Raw genomic sequence first — 26365 nt, forward strand, 5'->3', positions numbered from 1 at the left:
TGTTTTCTGATCACATTTTATTAGGTACGGAGGTCATCCTTTCTTTCTTTGTTGTTTTCATAAAATTTTCAATTTATTATCTGTTAAAGAGTATTTATTTACCATTAATTGTTAATAAATGATGAATTATTTTTTCTTTTAAACCATACCTGGGTATATTCTGATTTATTTTATTTATTGTTAATTACTTTTTCCACCTTTCAACCTTACGTTGACTTTATTTACATTTTGGCTTTACGTCTTAAAATAAACATAGGTTTTATCAACTTAATGACTTGATTGTTTACCTACAATTTGCCCTTCAATTAAAATGTTTTAACTTCATTGACGTGCTGGTTTTCATTCGCCACGTTCGGTGGAGCACTGCCACCGTTTTTCTTGTGCATTCACTTCCACGGCCTTAAGTCGTCTTCCTCCGCTGCTTCCAGTAAGTTATTTCTATGGTTTCTTGTTTTTTTATTGTGCTTGAACTTTTGTTGTTGCTCTTCTTGTGCCCATCTTCTCCCTCGTGATCGCTATATCTCCCATTTTGGGGCGGACACGCTAGCAACCTTCTCACCAGGGTCTCTATCTATCTCTCTCTCTCTCTCTCTCTCTCTTCTTCTCTCACCCTGGTGGGTAAGGTTATTCACCTCATCATCCCTAGGTCGTACCGAGGTCCTAGAGGGTGGTGAGCGGTGAGACAGCGTTTCGCCCCTCTGTGCTAGGCTGGGCTCATCAGTTGGTACCTAGCACACCTACCAAGACGCTGGATAGTGCATACCGTGGAGGCCACTGCGTAGGCTGATTGTAGCCACCGGCAGTGCCAATGCACTATGAGAGACATTGTCTCATTATCAAAAATTGATGCCTGCTTGGCCATCAGATGATGTAGATGTTGATTCCCATAGGGAATCAGAAATAACTGTTCCGAATGAGTAAATTTATAATACCAATATAAATGGTCCGTTATTGGACATTATAAATTTTCCAGCTAACTCATTCCTGGCTGCCAGCGTTTCGCCCCCGTGTGCTAGGCTGGGCTCATCAGTTGGTACCTAGCACACCTACCAAGACGCTGGATAGTGCATACCGTGGAGGCCACTGCGTAGGCTAATTGTAGCCACCGGCAGTGCCAATGCACTATGAGAGACATTGTCTCATTATCAAAAATTGATGCCTGCTTGGCCATCAGATGATGTAGATGTTGATTCCCATAGGGAATCAGAAATAACTGTTCCGAATGAGTGAATTTATAATACCAATATAAATGATCCGTTATTGGACATTATATTGGTATTATAAATTTACTCATTCGGAACAATTATTTCTGATTCCCTATGGGAATCAACATCTACATCATCTGATGGCCAAGCAGGCATCAATTTTTGATAATGAGACAATGTCTCTCATAGTGCATTGGCACTGCCGGTGGCTACAATTAGCTTACGCAGTGGCCTCCACGGTATGCACTATCCAGCGTCTTGGTAGGTGTGCTAGGTACCAACTGATGAGCCCAGCCTAGCACACGGGGGCGAAACGCTGGCAGCCAGGAATGAGTTAGCTGGAAAATTTATAATGTCCAATAACGGACCATTTATATTGGTATTATAAATTTACTCATTCGGAACAGTTATTTCTGATTCCCTATGGGAATCAACATCTACATCATCTGATGGCCAAGCAGGCATCCATTTTTGATGAGACAATGTCTCTCATAGTGCATTGGCACTGCCGGTGGCTACAATTAGCCTACGGAGTGGCCTCCACGGTATGCACTATCCAGCGTCTTGGTAGGTGTGCTAGGTACCAACTGATGAGCTCAGCCTCGCACACGGGGGCGAAAGGTTGGCAGCCAGGAATGAGTTAGCTGGAAAATTTATAATGTCCAATAACGGACCATTTATATTGGTATTATAAATTTACTCATTCGGAACAGTTATTTCTGATTCCCTATGGGAATCAACATCTACATCATCTGATGGCCAAGCAGGCATCAATTTTTTATAATGAGACAATGTCTCTCATAGTGCATTGGCACTGCCGGTGGCTACAATTAGCCTACGCAGTGGCCTCCATGGTATGCACTATCCAGCGTCTTGGTAGGTGTGCTAGGTACCAACTGATGAGCCCAGCCTAGCACACGGGGGCGAAACGCTGGCAGCCAGGAATGAGTTAGCTGGAAAATTTATAATGTCCAATAACGGACTATTTATATTGGTATTATGAATTTACTCATTCGGAACAGTTATTTCTGATTCCCTATGGGAATCAACATCTACATCATCTGATGGCCAAGCAGGCATCAATTTTTGATGAGACAATGTCTCTCATAGTGCATTGGCACTGCCGGTGGCTACAATTAGCCTACGCAGTGGCCTCCACGGTATGCACTATCCAGCGTCTTGTTAGGTGTGCTAGGTACCAACTGATGAGCCCAGCCTAGCACGCGGGGGCGAAACGCTGGCAACCAGGAATGAGTTAGCTGGAAAATTTATAATGTCCAATAACGGACCATTTATATTGGTATTATAAATTTACTCATTCGGAACAGTTATTTCTGATTCCCTATGGGAATCAACATCTACATCATCTGATGGCCAAGCAGGCATCAATTTTTGATAATGAGACAATGTCTCTCATAGTGCATTGGCACTGCCGGTGGCTACAATTAGCCTATGCAGTGGCCTCCACGGTATGCACTATCCAGCGTCTTGGTAGGTGTGCTAGGTACCAACTGATGAGCCCAGCCTAGCACGCGGGGGCGAAACGCTGGCAGCCAGGAATGAGTTAGCTGGAAAATTTATAATGTCCAATAACGGACCATTTATATTGGTATTATAAATTTACTCATTCGGAACAGTTATTTCTGATTCCCTATGGGAATCAACATCTACATCATCTGATGGCCAAGCAGGCATCAATTTTTGATAATGAGACAATGTCTCTCATATTGCATTGGCACTGCCGGTGGCTACAATTAGCCTACGCAGTGGCCTCCACGGTATGCACTATCCAGCGTCTTGGTAGGTGTGCTAGGTACCAACTGATGAGCCCAGCCTAGCACACGGGGGCGAAACGCTGGCAGCCAGGAATGAGTTAGCTGGAAAATTTATAATGTCCAATAACGGACCATTTATATTGGTATTATAAATTTACTCATTCGGAACAGTTATTTCTGATTCCCTATGGGAATCAACATCTACATCATCTGATGGCCAAGCAGGCATCAATTTTTGATAATGAGACAATGTCTCTCATAGTGCATTGGCACTGCCGGTGGCTACAATTAGCCTACGCAGTGGCCTCCACGGTATGCACTATCCAGCGTCTTGGTAGGTGTGCTAGGTACCAATTGATGAGCCCAGCCTAGCACACAGGGGCGAAACGCTGGCAGCCAGGAATGAGTTAGCTGGAAAATTTATAATGTCCAATAATGGACCATTTATATTGGTAATATAAATTTACTCATTCGGAACAGTTATTTCTGATTCCCTATGGGAATCAACATCTACATCATCTGATGGCCAAGCAGGCATCAATTTTTGATAATGAGACAATGTCTCTCATAGTGCATTGGCACTGCCGGTGGCTACAATTAGCCTACGCAGTGGCCTCCACGGTATGCACTATCCAGCATCTTGGTAGGTGTGCTAGGTACCAACTGATGAGCCCAGCCTAGCACACAGGGACGAAACGCTGGCAGCCAGGAATGAGTTAGCTGGAAAATTTATAATGTCCAATAACGGACCATTTATATTGGTATTATAAATTTACTCATTCGGAACAGTTATTTCTGATTCCCTATGGGAATCAACATCTACATCAGATGCTGTGGTGCCAGAATTTTGTCGTACAGGATTTCTTTTATATACGAGTTAATTTACCAACATGAGGCTGACATATGAGTACCTTCAAATAACTGAGCCACGTTTGAACCTGCCAAATTGGGGTCAGAAGGCCAGTGCCTCTCCTGTCTGTGCCACTCAGGCTAGCAAGTGTTATTCAGGAAGGTCTTTCACGTACAGGGTTAACAACAAATCCAAATAGAGTACATACAGTATAAATCTGATGCTTAAATTAGAGAACTGTACATCATTTCAATAAATAAAGCAGTGTAGAATGGAAATTCTTGCGACCAATTATGGAACACAAAAAAAAAAAAAAGAGTCAAAAGGCTTTCTCCCAAAAGGCAGTATTCTTTCATTTCAAAGTAAATACGGGTCCAATTACCCAGATCTATTTTTCATAGAGAAGCATAACAAAGCATTGCTCCTAAAACAACTCTTTTAATTCAAGAGGATATCATTGATAAAACTAAACTCTTTAATGGAGGCACATTACCAACATAAAGTGTAAGAAAACCTGATATCCAGATAAGCATGGCTCTAATTTAACATTCTTACATTGAACATTTAATATTGGAGAAGTAATTCGATCATGTTAATCATAACTTCAGTTATTCATGTTTCTTAACAATATATTAGATCCCCATAACTATTTACAGTAATATTGCAAATCTTTATAAAGACATTGTTTTTTCTATTTGTTTTATGTCGCACCGACACAGATTAGGTCTTATGGCGACGAAGACATTAATGTAATAATAAGTCAGGATATACTTGATAGCTGCATAATGTATATTTTTAATATAATTAGATCAATATGTATATTAAACTTTTCAAAATATGCTGCAAGTTATTACACAATTCCTGAATTTTGTGTGACATAACAGCTAGTAAAGTGTTGGAGATTCCCCGCTTAAATAAATTGGAATGTTGTTCTACAAAAAAGTTCACCATTATAGCAGTTTTAATTAAGTATATATACAAACTTCACAGCAAGCGGCATTTTACCATATGATTTCTTGGGTACTCAACTCAATGTTTAACACAGCTGCCTTGGGTTCAGTAGGCCCATGTTCAATTCCTACCTGGGTTAACATTTTAACCCTTGCTCAGAGAATTTTGTTTCAATGCACATCTTCATTTACATACAACACTACAAACACCACAGAAACATGGAACAGTGAATAGATACTTCCTCATAGCATTGACACCAAGAAAAACATCAAGCTGTAATGGTTTAATTCACATTTAGTGGTGATAAGTAACTCAAAAAAGGCCATAAAGATGATGCAGAAAAGGATTCTGCCATAGAATCATTAGACCGGAACCGATTCCCCACTTAGCCTACCTTGTAGCCATGAACATTAAGGCGTGAAGTTTTTGTAGTCTGATACCATTCTTAGCCAGTTACAAACCCATTGGTTGAAAAAAATCTTCACCATCTAAATGCTGATTGGCAGAGTACATAAATGATTGATGGTATGATAAAATTTTCAATTAATAAATTGCATACTAAAAGCCTGGCATCAGTTCAAAACCTCTCAGCATTACACTTCTGGAGTGAAACCATGATGCTTTCGACAGCATTTCATCTGTCAGGTAGGGATATTAAGCCTTGAGCAGAGCATGCTATTTGACAGGAGTAGCCTATGCACCAACAAACAGTTTTACACTTTTCGTACCTTATTTCACATACTACACAACATATGACATAAAGTTATCATGCTGGACACTGAAAGTCATTCACACACATCATGACCTTTGCCTCTTAGCCAAGGAGTAAACTCTTGCCGATCAAAGATGGTGTACAAAAAGAATCGTCCATCATCACAGGGAACTTGTATCCAGATGTCCGGGCATTACAACACATACATACACATTATTTTAGGTGATAGGAACAGAAATACATTTGAGCATACTTAGGTCAGAAGCACGATCCTTCAAGGAAATATTGTGACTGCATCTTGTAAGTTCATGTACAAAAGAAATGCTGAATTAAATAGAAGCATCTCACAGAAAGTGGTGGGGTAAGTGAATATTTAGGTATAACATAGGTCCAATTAATGAAGAACTCAATTCATTCCTTGCAATAAATAGTTAAAGTGTGTTCAGTTTCAGTGGGACTGTTCAAGTTGTTCACTAAGTATGGCTGCCTGGCTCCGTGGCTAAACAGTTAGTGTTCTGGCCTTTGGCCACAGGGGGTCCTGGGTTCGATTCCCAGGCAGGTCAAAGATTTTAACCTCAAATGGTTAACTCTCTTGACTCGGGGACTGGGTGTTTGTGCTGTCCCCAACATCCCTGCACCTCACACAGCACACATAACACTATCCTCCACCACAATAACACGCAGTTACCTACACATGGCAAATGCTGCCAATACTCATCAGATGGTCTGCCTTACAAGGGCTGCACTTGGCTAGAAATAGCCACACAAAATTATTATTACTATGGTCGGGTTTAGTTTAATTGGCAATTGAGGACTCTGAAGATCATGTACTAACCTCACTACCTCCCTCGCTTTACAGGGCTTTTCATTTTTATACTTTGATCCAATTTCACAATATGCTGAAAGCCTTTTAGCATTGTATGTTCTAATCACTTTATGAGTTTACTGGTAAACGAAAGCCTTCAGGTCTTCCTTTCTACACTACTTTGGGCAGGATATTGTTGGACATGAGCCAAACTCCTTGCCTCAATCATCAGCGTTGAGATCATCGGTTCAAAGAATACCGGGTCGATTCCTGGTTGAGTCAATGATTTTAAACACACCTCATTAATTCTTATAGCTTGGGGATCAGCTGGTTGTTACAACACTCTCCTATTCATGTTCACAAAACATGCCATACTGCCACCACCAGAGGAACACTCAATATTGATTATATTCTCCGTACAGGGCTGGTGCCAGGAAGGGCATCAAGCCATAAAACATGGGCAAATCCACATGTAAAATTCAGTTTGCATGCATGACTCTACACACGCGGGAAAAACAGTAGAGGAAGAGGATTGTTGGAGAAGCATGACATCCCTTCAGGCTCTCATTCTTTATACAATGTTAGATTCATTCAATAAAGCATATAAGTCTTGATTATTGCTGCATCTCTAGCCATCCCTAGCCTGCACAGATCCAAAAACGTCTTGAGATTATCAGTATCCCTTCATCGCCAGTATAAAAAAAGAACTTACAATTCTGTAGAACAGCACTTGCACCACCTCAAATAATATCAAGTAACAAACATTATTTCTGACCTGTCACAATGGTTCATTTTTCAAATCAAAGAAGAGCGTTCCTTTTTCACAGAAAAATGCAACATGTGTATCTCTAGTTCTTTCTTAGTATCAAAAGACTTTCTACAATGTGAACATGGAAAGGTTTCTGCAGAATGTACCCGTAAATGTTGCTTCAGATTGGCAGACTCAATGAAAGCCTTGTCACAGTAGGAACAACTATAAGGACGTACCCCAGTATGTATCATGACGTGTTTTTTTAAATTTCCTTTCGACGGGAAGGACTTGTTGCATATACTGCAGGAAAATGGTTTTAGTCCACTATGAACTTTCATATGACTTCTCAGATTTGAATCATAACTAAACATCTTGGAACATATAGGACACGTAAATGCTCTCTCTCCAGTATGAACAACCATATGCCGCCGTAAGTCCGCTGCTCGGAGGAAGGATTTCTCACAGAGTGTACATTGGAAAGCTTTGTTTCCACGGTGGATTTTGGCATGGTCCCTTAAATTCTGAGGCCATGTAAATAATCTGTTGCATTCCTTACATTCATAGTTACCTTTTCGCTTATGAGTGTTTCTCATGTGCTTCTTCAGATGTAGTGCTCTTTTAAACACTTTCTCACAGTGGCAACATGGATAGGTCAAATCATCATTTAAGGTCATGTCTTGTGCACCTTTTTTACCATTTGATGATGTTGCAGGCAAATCAAGACCACTATGGAACATAAGAAAAAGTCTTGTTTACACATACTATAAATGACAGTTTCAAAATGTAACTTGTCTAAGATGGGGAAATGTATGTCACAACTAATATTCCTAACAGCAATAGGATAAAACTTGTGGGAGACAAAGAAAAACAAATAGAAACAGAAGTGAAGTTATCCCTTTTGCATCATATGACAAGCTGTGGTCGGCTGGTGTGTTTTGGCGCATGAATAAAATGAGTGCTCAGCTCACAATGACGCAGAGCCCTGCTTATCTTCGTATATTAGATTCCCTTTGCAATATAATTTCTAAGAATACACAATGCACAGAACTAGAGGCATGTACTGTTGGTAAACAATGCTTTATGTACTTCTGTATGACACTGGCATTGTTGAGTAACAGTTTATTTCCATTCAGTATTCAGTTGTGATAATGTCGACAAGAGATTGAAAGTGGTTGTAGACATTGTTTAAGATGGTGAGTATGGAAATAATGACGTTTTGAAAATGAATTCAAGTTTGAGGATAGTGATAGCAACAGTGAAATTACTGAATTGAGCAGAATATTGAAGAAAGTAAGACAGAAAGTGCCATGCTAGGTTCTTCCATGAGCGTGCCCGGTGACAAAAAACCATAGTGATTGGAAATCGGAGAGGAAAAGACAATAATTCTGATATATACCCATTTCATGGCTAGAGAGGTCTTTCATAAATACTTACAAAAATGTATTGCGATGCTTTTAAAGTACACAGATCCACTCTTTTTGAAATAATTTCAAATGAAACATTTATACTACACCCATCAGTCATTCAAGGAATGATGAATGGGTAAGTCATAACTTTCAATGGCATGAATGTGAAATTTGAGCAAATTATCTGCATTAGTTTTTATTTTATGCACGTTTTTGTGTGACAGGTATGCTCAAACTATGGGTGGGCAAATTAAATCTGATTCCACAGTCAACAATGTGGCCATTTATTGCGACTTGAATGGGTTGATGTTTGCTATTGACATTATTTTAACTGTGGGGAGCAAATAGAGAGTAGGCCCAAGGTTAACTGGTTATGTGTAGTGAATATAATGGTAATAATGGAATTAGAGTTAGCACTGAGAACAGCAAGAGAATGGTTCTGACCAGACGAGAAAGAGAAGGAAAAGGCATAGTAATACTAGGGGGGGGGGGACACAAACCTTGAAGTTTTGAAAGCTACCCATTACTTAGGAAGCAAACTGATGTAGGCTGCAGGGCTAAACATGGTGGTCAGTAAAAGTGACCAACAGGGGCATTTATTTTAACAAAGTGTGAGGAACATCATTTGGAAGAAAGATGCACCAAGAAAGTGTACAGAGCTATGTATAAGATGCAATATCGTCTCATACTGGCATAAGTAGCAGAGACCTGGAAACAGATGAAAAGACACAAGAGAGAAGTAAAGGCCAGTGAAATGACACTTTTAACACACTGCTGACTGCATGCTCTTTGCATTATCCATTCCCTATACCTGGCCATTTCCTGAGCAACATAGTGCGAGAGCACGCACAGAATCAAATGAGATGAGCTTTACTAACCTTGTACTAATTGTGACAAAATTTCCTGGAGACCTTCTGAAATAGTCCTAATAATGTTTTCTGGTGTGATAAGTGGTATAGCAATGATCTCGGTGAAGGGGCAACAACAACTTAAACAGATTTCACATTGTTTTGAAGGGAGTTTTTCTTCACCATCACTACTCACAATTTCATCAGAAGAGCTTTCAATATCAAACTAATCTTTTTCAATGTTACTTGGGCATTATGAATAATTATCCGCATTCAGTTTGTTAAATATTTTGTCCAGATCTTAACATGCAGTCATTATGGGAAGCGCCATCTTATCCACCACATGGCTTTTTGAACTACATAAACATTAGGTCGGAAAACTAATAAATTGAAGCATAAAACAGAAGAACGAAAATTAATAATAATAATGTTATTTGTTTTACGTCCAACTAACTACTCTCTTATGGTTTTTGGAGACGCTGAGGTGCCGGAATTTAGTCCTGCAGGAGTTCTTTTATGTGCCAGTAAATCTACTGACACAAGGCTGATGTATTTGAGCACCTTCAAATACCACCGGACTGAGCCAGGATCGAACCTGCCAAGTTGGGGTCAGAAGGCCAGCGCCTTAACCGTCTGAGCCACTCAGCCCAGCACAAAAATTAATCGTAGTATGGAAGAAACAAAACCTTCAACAATAAGATTCCATAAGAAAAGACTGATAGCTAGTTTCAGAAGTCCCAACAGATGTCACCGAATGTACAAGCCTCGTGAACACAAGTTATCTCAGGATCCATCAGCAACGTTCAGCTAGCCAAACAGGAGTAGACTCGGGTCCCGTCCAAAATGTGTTAGGAAGGTTGGGGATAAACTGGGAGTTTGAAAAACACAGATGTCAGGAAAGAAATCAGACTAGAAAAGCTGTCAGACAGATTCAAGAGAACACACTAGAGGATGACTGAGGCTAAGATTGCAGGAAGGTAAGAGATGCATTGAAATTAAGGTTGAAGAACTAAAATAAGAACAGTATAAGAAGGAACTGTATTGGAACATCAGTCGAAAAGCAATAAATGTGTTTGGAAGGAGGAAAATGGAACATTTCTTTTTTATTACAATTGGCTTTATGTTGCACTGACACAGGTCGTATGATGATGATGGGGTAGGAAAGGCCTAGGAGTGGAAGAAACAGATCATCAAAATTTTGAAGCAATGTGTTATATCCTCAGGACAGTGACTTATTTGAGTGGATATTGAACATTGGATCAGAACAATTTTAAAGTATTATGCTATCTATTTTTGTTATATGTGTAGGCAATTAGATTTTTAAGTGTTTTAAGATCTCATGGCTGATGATATTAAGTAAAATGAAATACTACTCTATTTTCTCGCGTAATTAACACAAATTTTTGAAGTAAATGAAGGTAAAAACTTTGGATGCATAAATTATTCAAGGAATTCAGATATTTAGGAATGATTTACAATTCATTTACATTTAAAAGCTACATCAAATATAATATACACACTAGTTAAAATATTTTGCAGTTATTGTCATTTGGCGTAAAATTCGGCACGAGATTTTCCCTGAAAAGTCAAATAGGGTACAGCAGGTAGTTGGGCATGTAGGTTTGAAGTACCAACACTGGAAAATAATCTTCCTGTTATGAGCTGACAATATGCCCTGGAGTGAAATAAACATGAATTAATAAAAGTACAATACATGTAAGTACATAATAATGACTTACTGGCACGAAAGAAAACTGTCCAACATGAGAATGGCCCGGCATCGAAGGAGGAACTCTGCTAGATTTCCCCAAACCATTCGTATCCAATCTTGTACAAGTAATGTGTCTATCCGCCCTTTATCTTTGGTACGAATATGGATCTATCGTGGAAATTTTACTTTAGGCATTGCTTTCCGTTTTAGAACTTCATAAGGTGGAAGCTTTCTGCCATCACGTGTCACAGCAAGCGGTGCAGTACATTGTTTCTTGCTTCCAGTAGTGTGTACGATAACACTTGAAATCCCTTTCTTATTGACTGTTCGATTTTGTGGCATATGGAAACAATTTTTGTCTGACTTGTGGTTCCTATTTGGGAGAGCAAATATCCCTTCACTTTATGCTTCTCAATCAAAAAGCAATGACAACCAATTACTTTTGGTTGAAATCATTCTGCATTTTATGGCATAATGTTATTCTTCGTCGAAGAGGAAGTCCATTTCTCTTCATAAACTTAATCATCCCGCCTTGGCTAAACTTCAAACCTGAGACACTGATTCCACATGCAGCAACTATTTTTAGTCCTTTAAAATACATCATTTTGCACGAAACAGCATATTCAACGTTGTGTTTACAAATGGAATAATATATTTAAGCAGATCATCCTGTGCTTGCAGAAACTTGCTGCTGTTTGGTCCATGAAATGCTTTGCGAGACTTGTTGGTCGCTTGAAGTGCACTTCTCTGTTCCCGCGGTAGCGCACATTGTATTCGGAAACTGTATACTTGCGGCCCGCTGCCCTATTCCCATATGTTTTGGCATTATCTGATCACCGCAATTTTATATGATGCAGTATTAATCGAATACTTGCTCACTGTGGACTAACAAACAATTTTGAGATCACAGAAAAGGCATGTCCCATACCCGAAACACTCGTTTGCACCAGACTCAAATAGAGCGTCACTAGTCACTTCAGCGCTGATTCTCTGACTGAACTAGTGCAGAGGTATTTCCTAATGGCTGATAACAATACATTGCTCAGTATTTGGAATGCCCGGTTTCACAATAGGAAGGCTGACATCTTGACATCTTTATTTCGAAACATTTCTTTTTCTCAACTTTGGATTTAAAAATATTGGGATGCGTAGATTATAAAAGGGCATTAATTTTTGCAAGAAAATAGGGTAATTTTATATTGTACTGATTAGGTGGATTACCTCATATGTCTACAATAATTATACTGTCATAAATATGGAACATGAAAATTATAAACTTTGATGTTATTTGGTTATAACTATTACACAACCAAACATCCCCAAAATTATACATATTAAAATGTCATATAGTGGTCATGAAAAATCTACATGTTAAAAATGGCTTCATTTATAAAAATGTTTAGAAAATGAGAAGCAAATGCATTGTCTGGACAGGATATGTTTTGGAAATCACTCTGCACATATAACCTCTGAAGCTACTTTAGTTTTTAGTCTGCGGAAGAAACAACTGGGTAGGTCAAGGAAAAAGGTGGAGTGAAGGGCTACATAAAGACGTGAGACAGATTGGTTTTGGGAATAACTGGTGGGAAAGAGAAGGGAACAGTACCCAATGAAACTGTCAAGTAGTTGCAGAGTCTGATGGGCCTGATCACCAGTCGGTGATATTCAACAAGAGATCAGAGAAAGGAGCAAACCTAATGTGATACTTACTCATCCAAAAGATTTCTTCCACTGATGTCTACTTCCTCAATAATTTCTTCTTTAAGAATCTAAAGAGAAGAAATTCCAGTGAAGTTTTTAAATGCAGTAAAAATTATGCAGTTTTGAAACATAAAAGGTGGAAAAGTAAATGAAAATAAATGATCATGATGTTAATTGTTGTTTAGAGGGGCCCAACATCTAGGTCTTTAGCCCCTAATGCTACAAAATGTAATAACAATTTGGAAATCTAAAATTCATTCACTGACCAGAATTCATAATTTGATGGTGAAGAATGAATGTAAAATAATCAGCAGATCCAACTCGCAATATTAAAAGTTAAAAATAATTCTAAAATCAATCCACTGACTAGCATTCTAAAAGACAATGATCAACAATGATTACAAACTTAAAACAATCAATGGATCTGACCCACAATGCCCTACCTTCCCAGAAACTAACTTAAAACAATTGTGTACACTGACCAAGGGACTGCTTCCAAAGCACAATCCTGAATCGATGATGCTTGTTCTCAAAATGGGTCCATAATCCAGGTTAATGACCCCTCATAATGGTACTTATCGATAGTAAAGTAGCACCACGGTGTTTCGCATGTAGCGTTACTAATCACAAGTAATGGTAGACTCAGTGTTCTGCACATTGTGTTACTACTCACAGATAGTGTATTTCACACAGGTAACACAGACCTACGGTGTTTCTCACATATTGGCACCACTCATAGCCAACGCAAATACATAGCGTTCCTCACATAGTGGTACTATCTTTTTTTTGCTAGTGCCTTTATGTCGCACCGACACAGAGAGGTCTTATGGGAACTATGGGATAGGAAAGGCCAGGAGTTGGAAGGAAGCGGCCATGGCCTTAATTAAGGTACAGCCCCAGCATTTGCCTGGTGTGAAAATGGGAAACCACAGAAAACATCTTCAGAGCTGCCGACAGTGGGATTCAAACCCACTATCTCCCGGACGCAAGCTCACAGCCGCGTGCCCCTAAACCGCACAGCCAACTTGCCCAGTGTGGTACTAATCACAGTGACCCATACTACCCCGTGGTGTTCCTCACATAGTTGGTAATAATAACAGGCCAACGCAGACCCATGCCATTGCTCATATACAGTGGTACTAACCACAGCCAATGCCCAGACCCATGGTGTTCCTCGAAACACAGACCCATTATGTCCACAACGAGATGCTGAAACACCCTAGTGATTACAATTTATTAAAATTTGTATCCACCTTATTCAATACCAAAAATGTTGTTAAGATGAAATTACAACATGTATATTTATTTTATCAGGACTAGTTTCAACGCTTTATATTGCGTCATCATCAGCTGATATACACTGGAAACATTGGCAAACATATATAAGTTTATCTACGTCACACACATTATAAAAACTATGATAAAGATTTAAAAACCATATTACTGAGCTACACAATGCTTTGCAAGGACAGCGATCTCACGAGGTGAGTCACATGTTATAAGATGTAAAGTTTACACTTTTTCAGTTAAAGTGAAGGTTAATATATTCATATTATTTCAGGTCTGCATTGAACTGAGAATGAAATAAGTGGTAACTTCATAAAGCACCGGCTTCTGAGTCCGCCTCTTTTCACGATCGCCACATTTCAACATTTTGAAGATTTCACAGAATAATTTTAATAAGGTTTTAAAAATTTTTGAAGTGTCAAACAGTGTGAATGTCATTTAAGAAGATTGTTTAACCTTATTCTGCGACATGATGTTCACTACATGGCAATAGCCTGAGGACTTTATTGAATGGTTTTAATATGTTTCTACAAAAACATTTTTTAGAAAATGTCAAAAAAAGTGAATGTTTTTAAGAAGATCGTGATTTTATTATTAGTTTTGTTTAATTTTAATGATTATTTAAACCAAATTGCATCATATTTTAGCAATCCAAAGTTTAATAATTGCAAGTCTTGGACAATATGGACTCGGAAATAGTACAATTATAATATGGTTTTTAAATCTTTTTCATAGTTTTTATAATGTGTGTGACGTAGATAAACTTATATATGTTTGCCAATGTTTCCAGTGTATATCAGCTGATGATGACGCAATATAAAGCGTCGAAACTAGTCCTGATAAAAAAAATATACATGTTGTAATTTCATCTTAACAACATTTTTGGTATTGAATAAGGTGGATACGAATTTTAATAAATTGTAATCTTGGTTCAATACGGACGAATAATGAAATTTATATACTTAACCCTAGTGATGGTAGCCTCCTTTTTATCTCCTTTGAGTTTTCAGCCGAGCATGGGCAGAGAGGAGCCTGCGTCATAGTGGCGGATACTATATACAGGTACTGTAAACCCATAATTATGGTACTTCTCATGTAGTGGTACTAATTCCAAGAAAAGTCGACCCATAGTGTTCCTCCCATGATAGTACTAATTACAGGTAACCTCATGGTTCAAAATTTAGCATCCCTAGGGCACCTCTTTTAGTCGCCTCTTACAACAGACAGGGGATACTGTGGGTGTAATTTTTGTCTGCATTCCTCATCCACAGAGGGTTGTGTGTTTGGTCTGTGATAGCTATTTTATTTTACTCAAGTCTGCCGGCAAGCCTGTTAAGACCCCCCTATCTGCCACCTGGGATGCACCACATGGTAGTATCACCTCTCCCCCTGCTACAAAAATGTAGTAGGTTCGTGATGAAAAGAAATACAGTATGGTATATCCATTCTAATGCTCAAAGTAGCTGAATGTTTGATTGTCTAACTGGATAGAAGTAAGTTTGAATAGGTCTCTGCCAGGTCCAGAGCAACAAGTTTTGATGTAGAATAAGTACTGTGTGATAGATATTTTTGAAATAAAATCATCATCATCATCATCATTTCCCTTTATCAAGCTGTAGCCGGGTACAGGATGAGAGTCAAATAGAGGCAACAAAACGAAGTTCTTGAGGAGTATGATACAGAAGAGTAGAAGAGACAAAATAAGGAATGAGAAAATCCGGGAAGAAATTGGAGTGGAAAAAATGATTGATAGAATAGAGAAGAGATGACTAAGATGGTATGGGCACATATAGTGAATGAGTGATGAAAGAATGCCAAAAAAGGTGATGGAAATGCAAATGCAAGGAAGAAGAGGCCATGGACGACCATGATTCAGATGGAAGGACAAAATCCAATGCAGTATTATGGAAAGAAAAACCTGGACTAGGACACAGTGTTGGAGGAGTGGTGGAAAGACCGAAGAAAGTGGAGAGGAAGCATATTTGCCATATACTGAAATAAAATATCTAGTTGAAATGAGTTTGAAATTTTATTACTAATTTGTAAACAAATTTCGACACTCTCAAGACACAGAATTTCAAAATCATTTTCCACCACGGAAGTCATCTGTCGATGCTCAGCCACCTGAATGTTGACACACTCCCTTTCAGTCTTTGCAAAATTAGATACTGGTGATATTAGACTTTTTGAAAGTCTGACAAGCCAATCTATCCTCTTGAACACATTTTTGATCACTCTGAAGCTATTTATTGTCTATACTAGGACACAGTGTTGGAGGAGTGGTGGAAAGACCGAAGAAAGTGGAGAGGAAGCAACTGTTTTCCAATTCACACCACAATGTTCTCAAAAGTTCACTACTTGATATTCTTTTGCAAGAAATCAGCTTCATTTCCCGTATCTTATTTAGGCCTACATTAAATCCATAAAAGCTGGGCTGAGTGGCTCAGACGGTTGAGGCGCTGGTCTTCTGACCCCAACTTGGCAGGTTCGATCCTGGCTCACTCCGGTGGTATTTGGAGGTGCTCAAATACGTCAGCCTCGTGTCGGTAGATTTACTGGCACGTAAAAGAACTCCTGCGGGACTAAATTCCGGCACGTTGGAGTCTCCGAAGACCGAAAAGTAGTTAGTGGGACATAAAGCAAATAGCATTATTATTATTATTATTATTATTATTATTAAATCCATAAAAGCAAATTTCCACCTGTTTGATACTATATATTTGCTTTAAACAAATTAATTATTTGTACAAGATGTTTCGTTCTTTAGGAACATCTTCAGCTACATAACACTGTTTAGGGGAAATTATGTAGAATTTTCTTCTTCTCAAAAAACCATCTTAAATTGGTACCTTTATAATGCTTAAAACAAAACTGATTTAAAAAATATTTAAAATATGTGAGGAGGGTTGAGTGGGGCAGTGAAATGGGAAGGGAAAGGAACCTAACTCAGAACAATTTCCTATTCACTTCAATAGATACTAAAAATTTGTTAGCACACAGCACTTTTGTTCGTGTGTGATGTGTGCGTTTTTTAAGTTGTTCATTTAAAAACAGTTTTTGAAAAGGATTTTTTCAAAAAGTCGATGTATTTTAATAAACAAAGGACTGTTCTTTTCAACTGCTCTTTTTTTCCGAAGTGAGTATTGTCGTTTGATTTAATTTGTTGAAAATGGGTCAAACTCAGTTAAATGTAGCTCAAAATCTCATCAGACTGTCGAACACACAATTTCAATATAAATATAAACTTTTTCACAAGACGATTAGCCTGGGTAAGAATTTGGTAGAGAACTTGATTTCACAGTCTTAGCGAGTTGGCCTATAGCTGCAGGGAGCATCAGTCGTGAATAAATCTTAAACTACAAGATCCAACATCGCGTAATAATTATTTATCTCCACATCAAGATTTATAAGAGCTTGAATCCCCAGTGCATATTTTATGTGATACTGAACTTTCGTCTTGTGATATATTTTCTACGTCCTTTATTTGCTAGTGAATTTTTACCTGGCACCTTTCAAAAAATTTAAAAGACCTTTGAATACCTAGTGCATCTTTCTTATACGATTTTGAACTTTCATCAGTTGAGAAAAGTTTGTTTTCTATGCACTCTTGTTATTTGCCAGTGAATTCTTACCTTGCACCTTTTGAATGACAGCCTGAAGATGACCCTGACTAGAGGTCAAAACCAGTCCCAATTGTGATTGACTTAGAATGTAACCTTGCATTAATAAGTTTTCTTGTATTGAATAGGTGGAACCACAATATATATTTTATTTTAATTGTAAGATGTTTTATAACACAAATAAAAAGATGGTGAGATAATCTAATAGGCCATATAAGATTAGAGTACATGATGCAAATATTAGAAAACATGAGATTATGAACTGAGAAGGAAAGCAGAGAAACGTGAAGAATGGAGAGCTGCTGTCAACCAGCCTCACGGATGATAATGAGAGAGGGAGAAGTTAACTGTGTAACAACGTACATAAATTAGGCCTACTGTACTTACGCATAGTGGCTTGCAGGACATTCAGTTATGGAGAAGAAGAAAGCTAGAGACTTTAAAAATGATGAAAAATTAAAGAATATCGAGAAAGTGGATGCTAATCCACATATGAAACGTGTGCAAATCATCCAGATGTTGGACATTCCTACGATAACTTCAAACATAATTGTAAGCAACGTGTGTAGTTTGTCTCTAAGAACATTTTTCTTTCTTTGATGTTTTACCATGTTGGTGTCCTTTTTATTACTTGCTTAATAGTGTGTTTTCTTACAGGTATGTTGTAGTGTAAAATTGTGTTTGAAGGTGAAGAATAACCTATCCCCGACAGTTGAGCTACAATCCAGACACATCTGCTGGAAAGGAGCAGCCCTAAGGCTTACAACTTTAGTGGTAACTTGAGCTGACCCCGGTCGGCTCCCCCAACAACTCCCATTAACTCGCATGATGGAAACATTTCTTACGGAAACTACTCCAGGCGGCAGCCTCAAGAGGAAATCCACCACTGCTACAAGCAGTGCACTTGGACCATCGGATTCTGGAGAGCCCAAACCACCATGCATAAATGAGTCGGAGCATCTAGGAAACCCATTGCCATCACACGCATCCAAACTGAATACACTAAAATTAAGACCTAAACGGAAACACTTTTTTGGCACGCTGAACATAAATTCACTCCTAAAAACAAGAAAACTTAAACAACTTACAGACGTAATGGACCAGCAAAATATTCTGATCATGGCACTTCAAGAAACAAGATTCACGGATGACATCGCGATGGAATCAAGCAACTATAGAATCCTGAAAGGCAAGGTTGGTATAAGGATCATGAAGAATATGCCACACTTAGGAACAGCATTTGTAATCAATAAAAAGATTCTAAATTCGGTTATAGACTTCCAGTCTCCAAATGGAAGGCTCACATTACTAACCATTAAGTGTGCACAGAAAATATATACCCTCATTAATGCTCATGCACCAATTAATGATAACAATCAAACTAACCCATAAAAGGTAGACGACTTTTGGGAAGAATTAGAATTGGTGACATCAAAAATTCCTGATAATCATGTGAAAATACTACTTGGGGATTTCAACGCACAGGTAGGACGAGAAAAATTCTACAAGAGAATAGTGGGGGATTTCCCAACTCATAGAAGAACCAACAGAAATGGGCAAAGGCTTATAGAGTTCTGTAGGAACATTAATTTGAAACTGATGTCCACTCATTTCAAGAAGCTTCCTAGGAAACAAACGACGTGGGCATCACCAAACAAACTATTAGGAGAATATCAAATTGATCACGTTGCAATCTCCCATAGAAGTCAAAAAGAAATCATGAATGTTAAAGTTAAGAAAGGAGCCAACATAGAAACAGATCACTATTTAACAATTATAAAGATAAAGTTTATTCCCAGCAGCAAGAAGAAACGCACAAACAACAGAGTACTGAGATTTAACACTCAAAAACTAAAACAGAACAGCAACAAGTACCAAGAACTGACGAACATTGAAACAACTGAATGGAAGCAAATGCAGCAGACCATGATAGGAGCAGCCAAAGAAACAGCATTACTCAAGAAATCACGAAAACATCCATGGTGGAATGAAAGATGTGAACAGGCAATATCACTCAGACTACAAAGATGAAAGAAGTGGTACTCATCAAAGAAAGAGAAAGATTACAACAGCTTCAAAGAACAAAGAAAATCAACCGCAAAAATCATAAGAGGAGAAAAAAGAAAATTTGAGAAAGAACAACTGGCTGCAATAGAACAAAACTTCCAAAAGAATAACACGAGGGACTTTTACAAGACATTTAAGAGGAGCCTTTCTAAATACCAACCACCGAGCTTGTGTTTCAAGAAAGAGATTGGCACCATCGCAACAAACACTGAAGAAAATTGCCAACTGTTAGCAGAATACTTTAAACAGCTACTTAACTGCCCAGTTCCAGAGGAGAAGCTCGCCACAGAACATACACAACAGAACCCAGACTCCACACCGCCAGATGAAACAGAAATCACAAATCTAATCAAGAAGCTTAAGAACAACAAAGCAGCTGGTGAAGACTCAATAACGAGTGAACTATGGAAACATGTGAGCCCCCAAATGATCAAGAACCTATGCCAGTTAATGCAAGAAATCTCGAACACTTGTAAGATTCCTGATGATTGGAAATTAGCTTTAATACACCCACTACACAAGAAAGGGGACAGAACAGATGTCAGCAATTACAGAGGCATCTCTCTCCTTCAAGAGACATACAAGATACTATCGATGGCATTGCTATCAAGATTAGAACAACAAGTTGAACACAAAATTGGCGAATACCAGGGAGGCTTTCGGAACGGACGATCATGTGTGCAACAAATCTGCTACTAAATCACTGCTAGTGTGATGATTCATGGGTGGCAGCGCTGCACTGCGAGAAATCCTTAAACTAACATGATCAACCAGCGTGAAATGCGCAGCAAGGCCAATAGTAGCAGCCAGTAGCAGTTAGCAGTTAAGCAAAGCAGTAGCAGATAACGTAATCAAGTACCAGCAGCGCTGCGCTGCGAGAAATCGCTAAACTAACATGATCAACCAGCGTGAAACGCACAGCAAGGCCAATAGCAACCAGTAGCAGTTAGCGGACTAGCAGTTAAGATAGCAGTAACAACTAATCTAATCAGTAATCACACCATCACACTCACAAGTCCAAGTCTAACTGTGACTCACACCACAGTTGCAGTTGCGGCTGCGCTGTGATTGTAAACACTTACTGTCGACATTGTCATACGATCACAGGAAGGGGAAGTGAATAGAATCTGGGGCCGTGAAAGCCCTCTTGCCCATTTTTGAAAGGAGCTATTGTCGTGTTATGGGATTTATAACCTCCCAACCTGCGATTTATTTTAGTCTTCTCATTATCTCATTCTGTTTATTGGGGTGTGGCTTGTGGTTGTAGGTCTAAAAGTGAAAAATTGTGATGGTAGCAGTTGAGTTGACTTAAGTATTTTAATCAGTGATTTGCACGTAGGCATAATATTTTGCCTACCGTTTTTGTTTTTCCACTATTGTACAGTAGTATAAGTATTCGGTACTAAAATGAGTGGTATTGCCAACAAGAGAATTGGCAGCAGGCGAACTCTGAGTGAGATTTTGGCATTTTATCAGAATAGTATTTTCCTCCTCCTGTCCGACTCCTTGGCTGAGTGGTCAGCGTTGAGGCCTTTGGTTCAGAGAGGTCCCGAGTTCGATTCCCGGCCGGTCGAGGATTTTAATCCCGTCATATTAATTCTTCTTGTATCCAGGAGATAGTGGGTTCGAACCCCACTGTCGGCAGCCCTGAAGATGGTTTTCCGTGGTTTCCCATTTTCACACTAGGCAAATGCTGGGATTGTACCTCAATTAAGGCCACGACCGCTTCCTTCCCACTCCTAGGCCTTTCCTGTCCCATTGTCACCATAAGACCTATTTATGTCGGTGCGACGTAAAGCAAATAGCAAAAAAAAAAAAAAAAAAAAATCTTCTGGTTCAGGGACTGGGTGTTTGTGTTTGTCCCAACACTTTCCTCTTCATATTTATACAATACGCTACACTACCAACCACCACAGAAAAACGCAAATTACATCCCTCCATATAAGGTTGGTGTCAGGAAAGGCATCCGGCCGTAAAACAGGGCCAAATCCACATGTGCGACGCAGTTCGCACCCATGACCCCACAGGTGTGGGAAAAGTGTCAGAAGAGGAAGTCATTTCCTCCTCCTCACTCCCTGATTTCCTTCCTTAATGAGCAGCTCTATAATTCCAATATAATTATACCAATGATTTTGATAAAAGACAGCTGGTTAACCCTCAAATCTATGAGTTTTTTCCTGTACATTGCTCAGAATTTAAAGAGGATAGTATTTCTGTATCAGTCATGTCCACAGTAACAAGGAAATGCACTTTTTAATTTTCCGTAATGTCTGTCTGTATCACAGCATCACACTCTAAGGTCTAACTGTGATCCTCACCAAAGTCACAGTTGCATGTATATACACGCATCACGAGAAAACCGCTGAAGAGAATTTAATGAAAATCGGTATGCAGTCGGGGAATAAGTTGCTACAATCTCGGCCATAAATATTTTTATTCACGCTGAGTGAAGTGGTAGTTTGAGGGAAGGCCTAACATTTAATTCTCAAATATTTATGTTAATAGTGGTCGTATCAATAAATACTGCATAACTAAAGTTATATAGTGTTAAATTTCCGATCATTTATGTCTTATATATTGTTACTGTACCGGCTATGATCACAGATATATTCATGAATTTGGATTTTTGTTACCAAGTCCATATCAGCGCCGAGTCATGAAAAAATAAAATAAAATAGGTAAACAGAATTTAATGAAAATCGGTATGTAAATTCGGAGAATAAGAAATTGCAGACTACGCTATAAATAATTTTATAAGACGCCCTAATATAGCAGAGTCGAAAAAAAAAAAACTAAAGGGCTACAATATAGAAAGCTCATAAAATTGATCAACAGTAACATTACATTGACCATTGTTTGTTGAGACGTGTTTTGTGTCTTCTGTTGCCACCCATCTGCGATAGATAGGATTGCTGCTGCGTTCTGAGTATTTTTTAAAATTTGTTTTACGTCGCAACGAAAGAGATAGGTCTTATGGCAACGATGGCATATGAAAGAGCTAGGAGTGTGAAGGAAGCGTTCCTGGCCTTAATTAAGGTACAGCCCCAGCATTTGTCTGGTGTGAAAATGGGAAACCACGGAATACCATCTTCAGGGCTGCCGATAGTAGGGTTTGAATCCACTATCTCCCGGATGCAAACTCACAGCTGCGCACCCCTAACCACACGGCCAACTCGCCTGGTCGTACCGAGTGTAACAGCCTACTTGAATACTGGCGGGAAGTAGCTGGGGAGTTATACAACTTTCTTCTTTAGCATGCTATTCCTCTGGTTCATAAATTTTCTGATGCTACTGGTACATAACACACTGGTTCATCATAGCATTCGAGGTGTTCAATCCCTACTCTGAGGCACTGACTCGAATGAGCAGTGTGCATATTTAATGGAATAACGGCAGAGGAGTCTTCACGGATGTCTACGGCCTGGTCATTCCAGCTCTGGAACTTTGGACTGTTAGGTCGGCACCGTAGTATGAACTGTTCGTTGAAAGTGGGAAAATCTGCAGTTTTTCATTTGATCGAGTATTTTATATGATAATGTTGCTTTTAATCACTACATTCCTACTGACTTCAGTTAGGAAAACCACAAATTCAGACTTTCTGAAAATCCCGTAGGGAAGCACGGGTACATCAACTAGCAATTATTAAAAAGTAGCCCTTGCTGATTCCTACGGTGGCGTATTTTTTGAAAAAAAGTAATGTATATAACGTTCTAAAATATGATTTTGAAAAATGAGTATTTGTTTTCAGCGTTAGCGCGAGTTCGCCCGTGTACTGAATGCTGCACGACAACGTACTCCTGTAAGCCGCAGAGTGATGATGGTCATATTTCGAGTGGCATTGTATCCTAGGTGGCGTTGGCTGAATCACAGTTAATCACAGATAAAAATCACTGCTACTTCAAAATAGCAATCGCAGTTTGACCTGTGAGTGTAAAATCACTGCTAGTCACATCACTAATACTGAAGGACAGAGTTGCCAGGGGCAAGAAGTATGTAGCAGTTTTTGTTGACTTTCGAAAAGCATATGATTCAGTTGATAGGAACACATTGTTTAACATCCTTAGAGAAATGGATACAGATAACAAGACATTACAGCTAATAAAGGAGACCTTAACAAACACATACTCAAAGGTTAAGTTTATGGGAGAGATATCTGAACCCTTTGAAATCAAGACAGGTGTTAGGCAAGGAGATTGCCTATCCCCTCTACTGTTCAATTGTGTCCTGGATAAAGTCATCAAAGAGTGGGAAAAAGAACTCGCAGAAAAAGGCATTAAAGACCAAATAAGGATAGGATACAAGAAAGAGAACATCACTATCATCTGCTTAGCATTTGCTGACGATCTTGTACTGCTATCAGAAAATACTGAATCGGCGATAATACAAGTTAACACTTTAAAAGAAGTAGCAATGAAAAGTGGCCTGCAGATATCATTTGAAAAGACACATTTCATGACCAACATTAAAGAAGCCCCAAAATACATAGTAACAACAAACAATGATAAGATAGATAAAGTTGTTAAATTCAAATACCTTGGTGAGATTATACAACCTAATGGGCTTGATAAAGAAGCAAACCGCGAGAGAGCCAGAAAAATGGAGCTAGCATTCCACCTTACAAAAAACACATACAACAAGAAAGCGATCTCTATTAGGACAAAACTACACCACTATCAGGCAGTAATTCAACCAGAATGCTTGTATGCTTCAGAATGCCTGGGATTAACAACAAGGAAAAACATTGAAGAAATTGAGAAGAAGGAAAGAAAGATTCTAAGAAAAATCCTCGGTCCAAAGAAATGTACTGACACATATCGATTATGCAGTAACAAAGAAATATATAAAACATGCAGTAGGATTTCAGATGTCATTCGAAAACGAAGAGTTAAAGTTTTTGGACATATTTCAAGAATGCCTGACAGACTGGCCAAGAAAATCTTTAACCACTTCAATAAGCAAAATAGGAAAGGCAGTTCTTATGAAAAATGGTTTGTTAACACGAAGAAGGATTTGCAAGAAATGAACATCACACATCAAGACATCCGCAATAGAACCACCTTCAGAAAAAAGCTACACTCATTTAAGGGTTTCCTAGAGCCAGAAACAGCGACCAAGAAGAAACAACAATGGACGGCTGAAAGAAAAGAAGCAGCAAGCAGGAGGATGAAGGAGTACTGGCGCCAAAGAAAGTTTAAATCATGAGGAGTTATTTACGTGGTCCACAGCTGGCCAAAATCGATAGAAGAAGATATATATTGATGACTTAATTGCAATGTCCTATTTCAGATGAATAAACATGTAAAGTTTCACATTTTTATTTTGAGTATTTTAAGAGTTATGTACAGTGGTATCATAATATACAATTGGCATGGTCAACAATGGGATCGAACCTGGCACATGGGTTGTAGTCAGGGTGACCAGATGGTGATAGATTATCATTGTTCACAAGACGAAAGAATCTCAAGATCAATAGGAATCTGTTCCTTGAGAACATATTTCCAATCCAAGGAATATAATGGGAGTTTTTGACCCAATACGAAAATATGCTCGGCCTTCTAGCTATACCCATTTCCAACAAAACAGCAATGAAAGCCTTCATTTCAGTCAATGTAACGGGCGCCACTGATGTGTTTTGGCATGTGGTGACAAGACATGATTTCTTATACCTGTTTATCTCTGTAGTTATGAGGTTCCATAACTGAGCCGTGAAAAATAAAATAAAAATACGCTACAGGTTTGCGTCCGACGAAGGGGCGTGTCTCGGGCCAGGAGTATCATAATAATCAGGTGAGGGTTCGTATTTTGCATCATGACCTAATTGAATTTCGCGGAAAACATGAAATTATTGCTGTTGGGTATTGTTATAACCGCCATCATCATCAGTACTGTCACTCAGACGGTCATTACCACTTTCAATGTTTACACTCGGACAATGAGCACGTGGTTGAGTGTTTACAGAAAACTCGCTGTTATCACTCCCAATAACACTTTCACTTTCACCTTCCTCACTTGTTGGAAGAGTGAATTCCTTATCCGAGTCTTCATCATCCCCTTCTTTACTAAAAATTATTAAGATATACAGCCAGTTCGTCATCGTTAACAAAATAACTTCTCCCGCTAGTCGCCATTATACTCACGTGGCTTGAAGATCATATGTCGTAGATGAACACGGATTTTAGAAATTCAATGCATGATAACGAATTAATTTACACACTATCTAGCTATGTAGTTAAAATCTAATGACAATTCCCTATAGACTCAACACATAAAATGTTGTAATCTGACGGCCCAAGTTGTACAAACTCGTATAGAATTGCGCACTATCAAAACAACGATATATCGTGGTTGGCACTTTACGCGTATATACGAAACGATATATCATTGTCTGGCTCTCTACGGGTTAAGCAAGAATGTGTTACATCTCAATATATGGCATGCTGGGCTCAGTGGCTCAAACGGTTGACTTTAACTTGGCAGATTCGATCCTGGCTCAGTCTGGTAGTATTTCAATGTACTCAAATACATCAGCCTTATGTCGATAATTATCTGGCACATAAAGGAACTCCTGCGGGCATAAATTTCAGCACATCGGCATCTCAGAAAATTGCAAAAGTAGTTATGGGACGTAAAGTCAATAACATTATTTTTTAAAATACGGCACAGAAAGTATGTAAAT

At 38.8% G+C, this 26365-nt stretch overlaps 1 protein-coding gene across 1 annotated transcript in view; it reads right to left on the bottom strand.

Moving 5' to 3' along the window:
- LOC137502982 (uncharacterized) overlaps positions 1-26365 on the bottom strand; it is a 62406-nt gene that overhangs the window by 9493 nt on the left and 26548 nt on the right. The window contains exons 4-5 of the mRNA XM_068230275.1: positions 12725-12783; positions 7618-7775 (exon numbers count right to left, since the gene is read on the bottom strand). Of these exons, the coding sequence (XP_068086376.1) occupies positions 7618-7775; positions 12725-12783 (217 nt within the window). The remainder of the gene's footprint in view (positions 1-7617; positions 7776-12724; positions 12784-26365) is intronic.

The sequence above is a fragment of the Anabrus simplex genome, chromosome 14 (assembly GCF_040414725.1).
Source record: "Anabrus simplex isolate iqAnaSimp1 chromosome 14, ASM4041472v1, whole genome shotgun sequence".
NCBI lineage: Eukaryota > Metazoa > Arthropoda > Insecta > Orthoptera > Tettigoniidae > Anabrus > Anabrus simplex.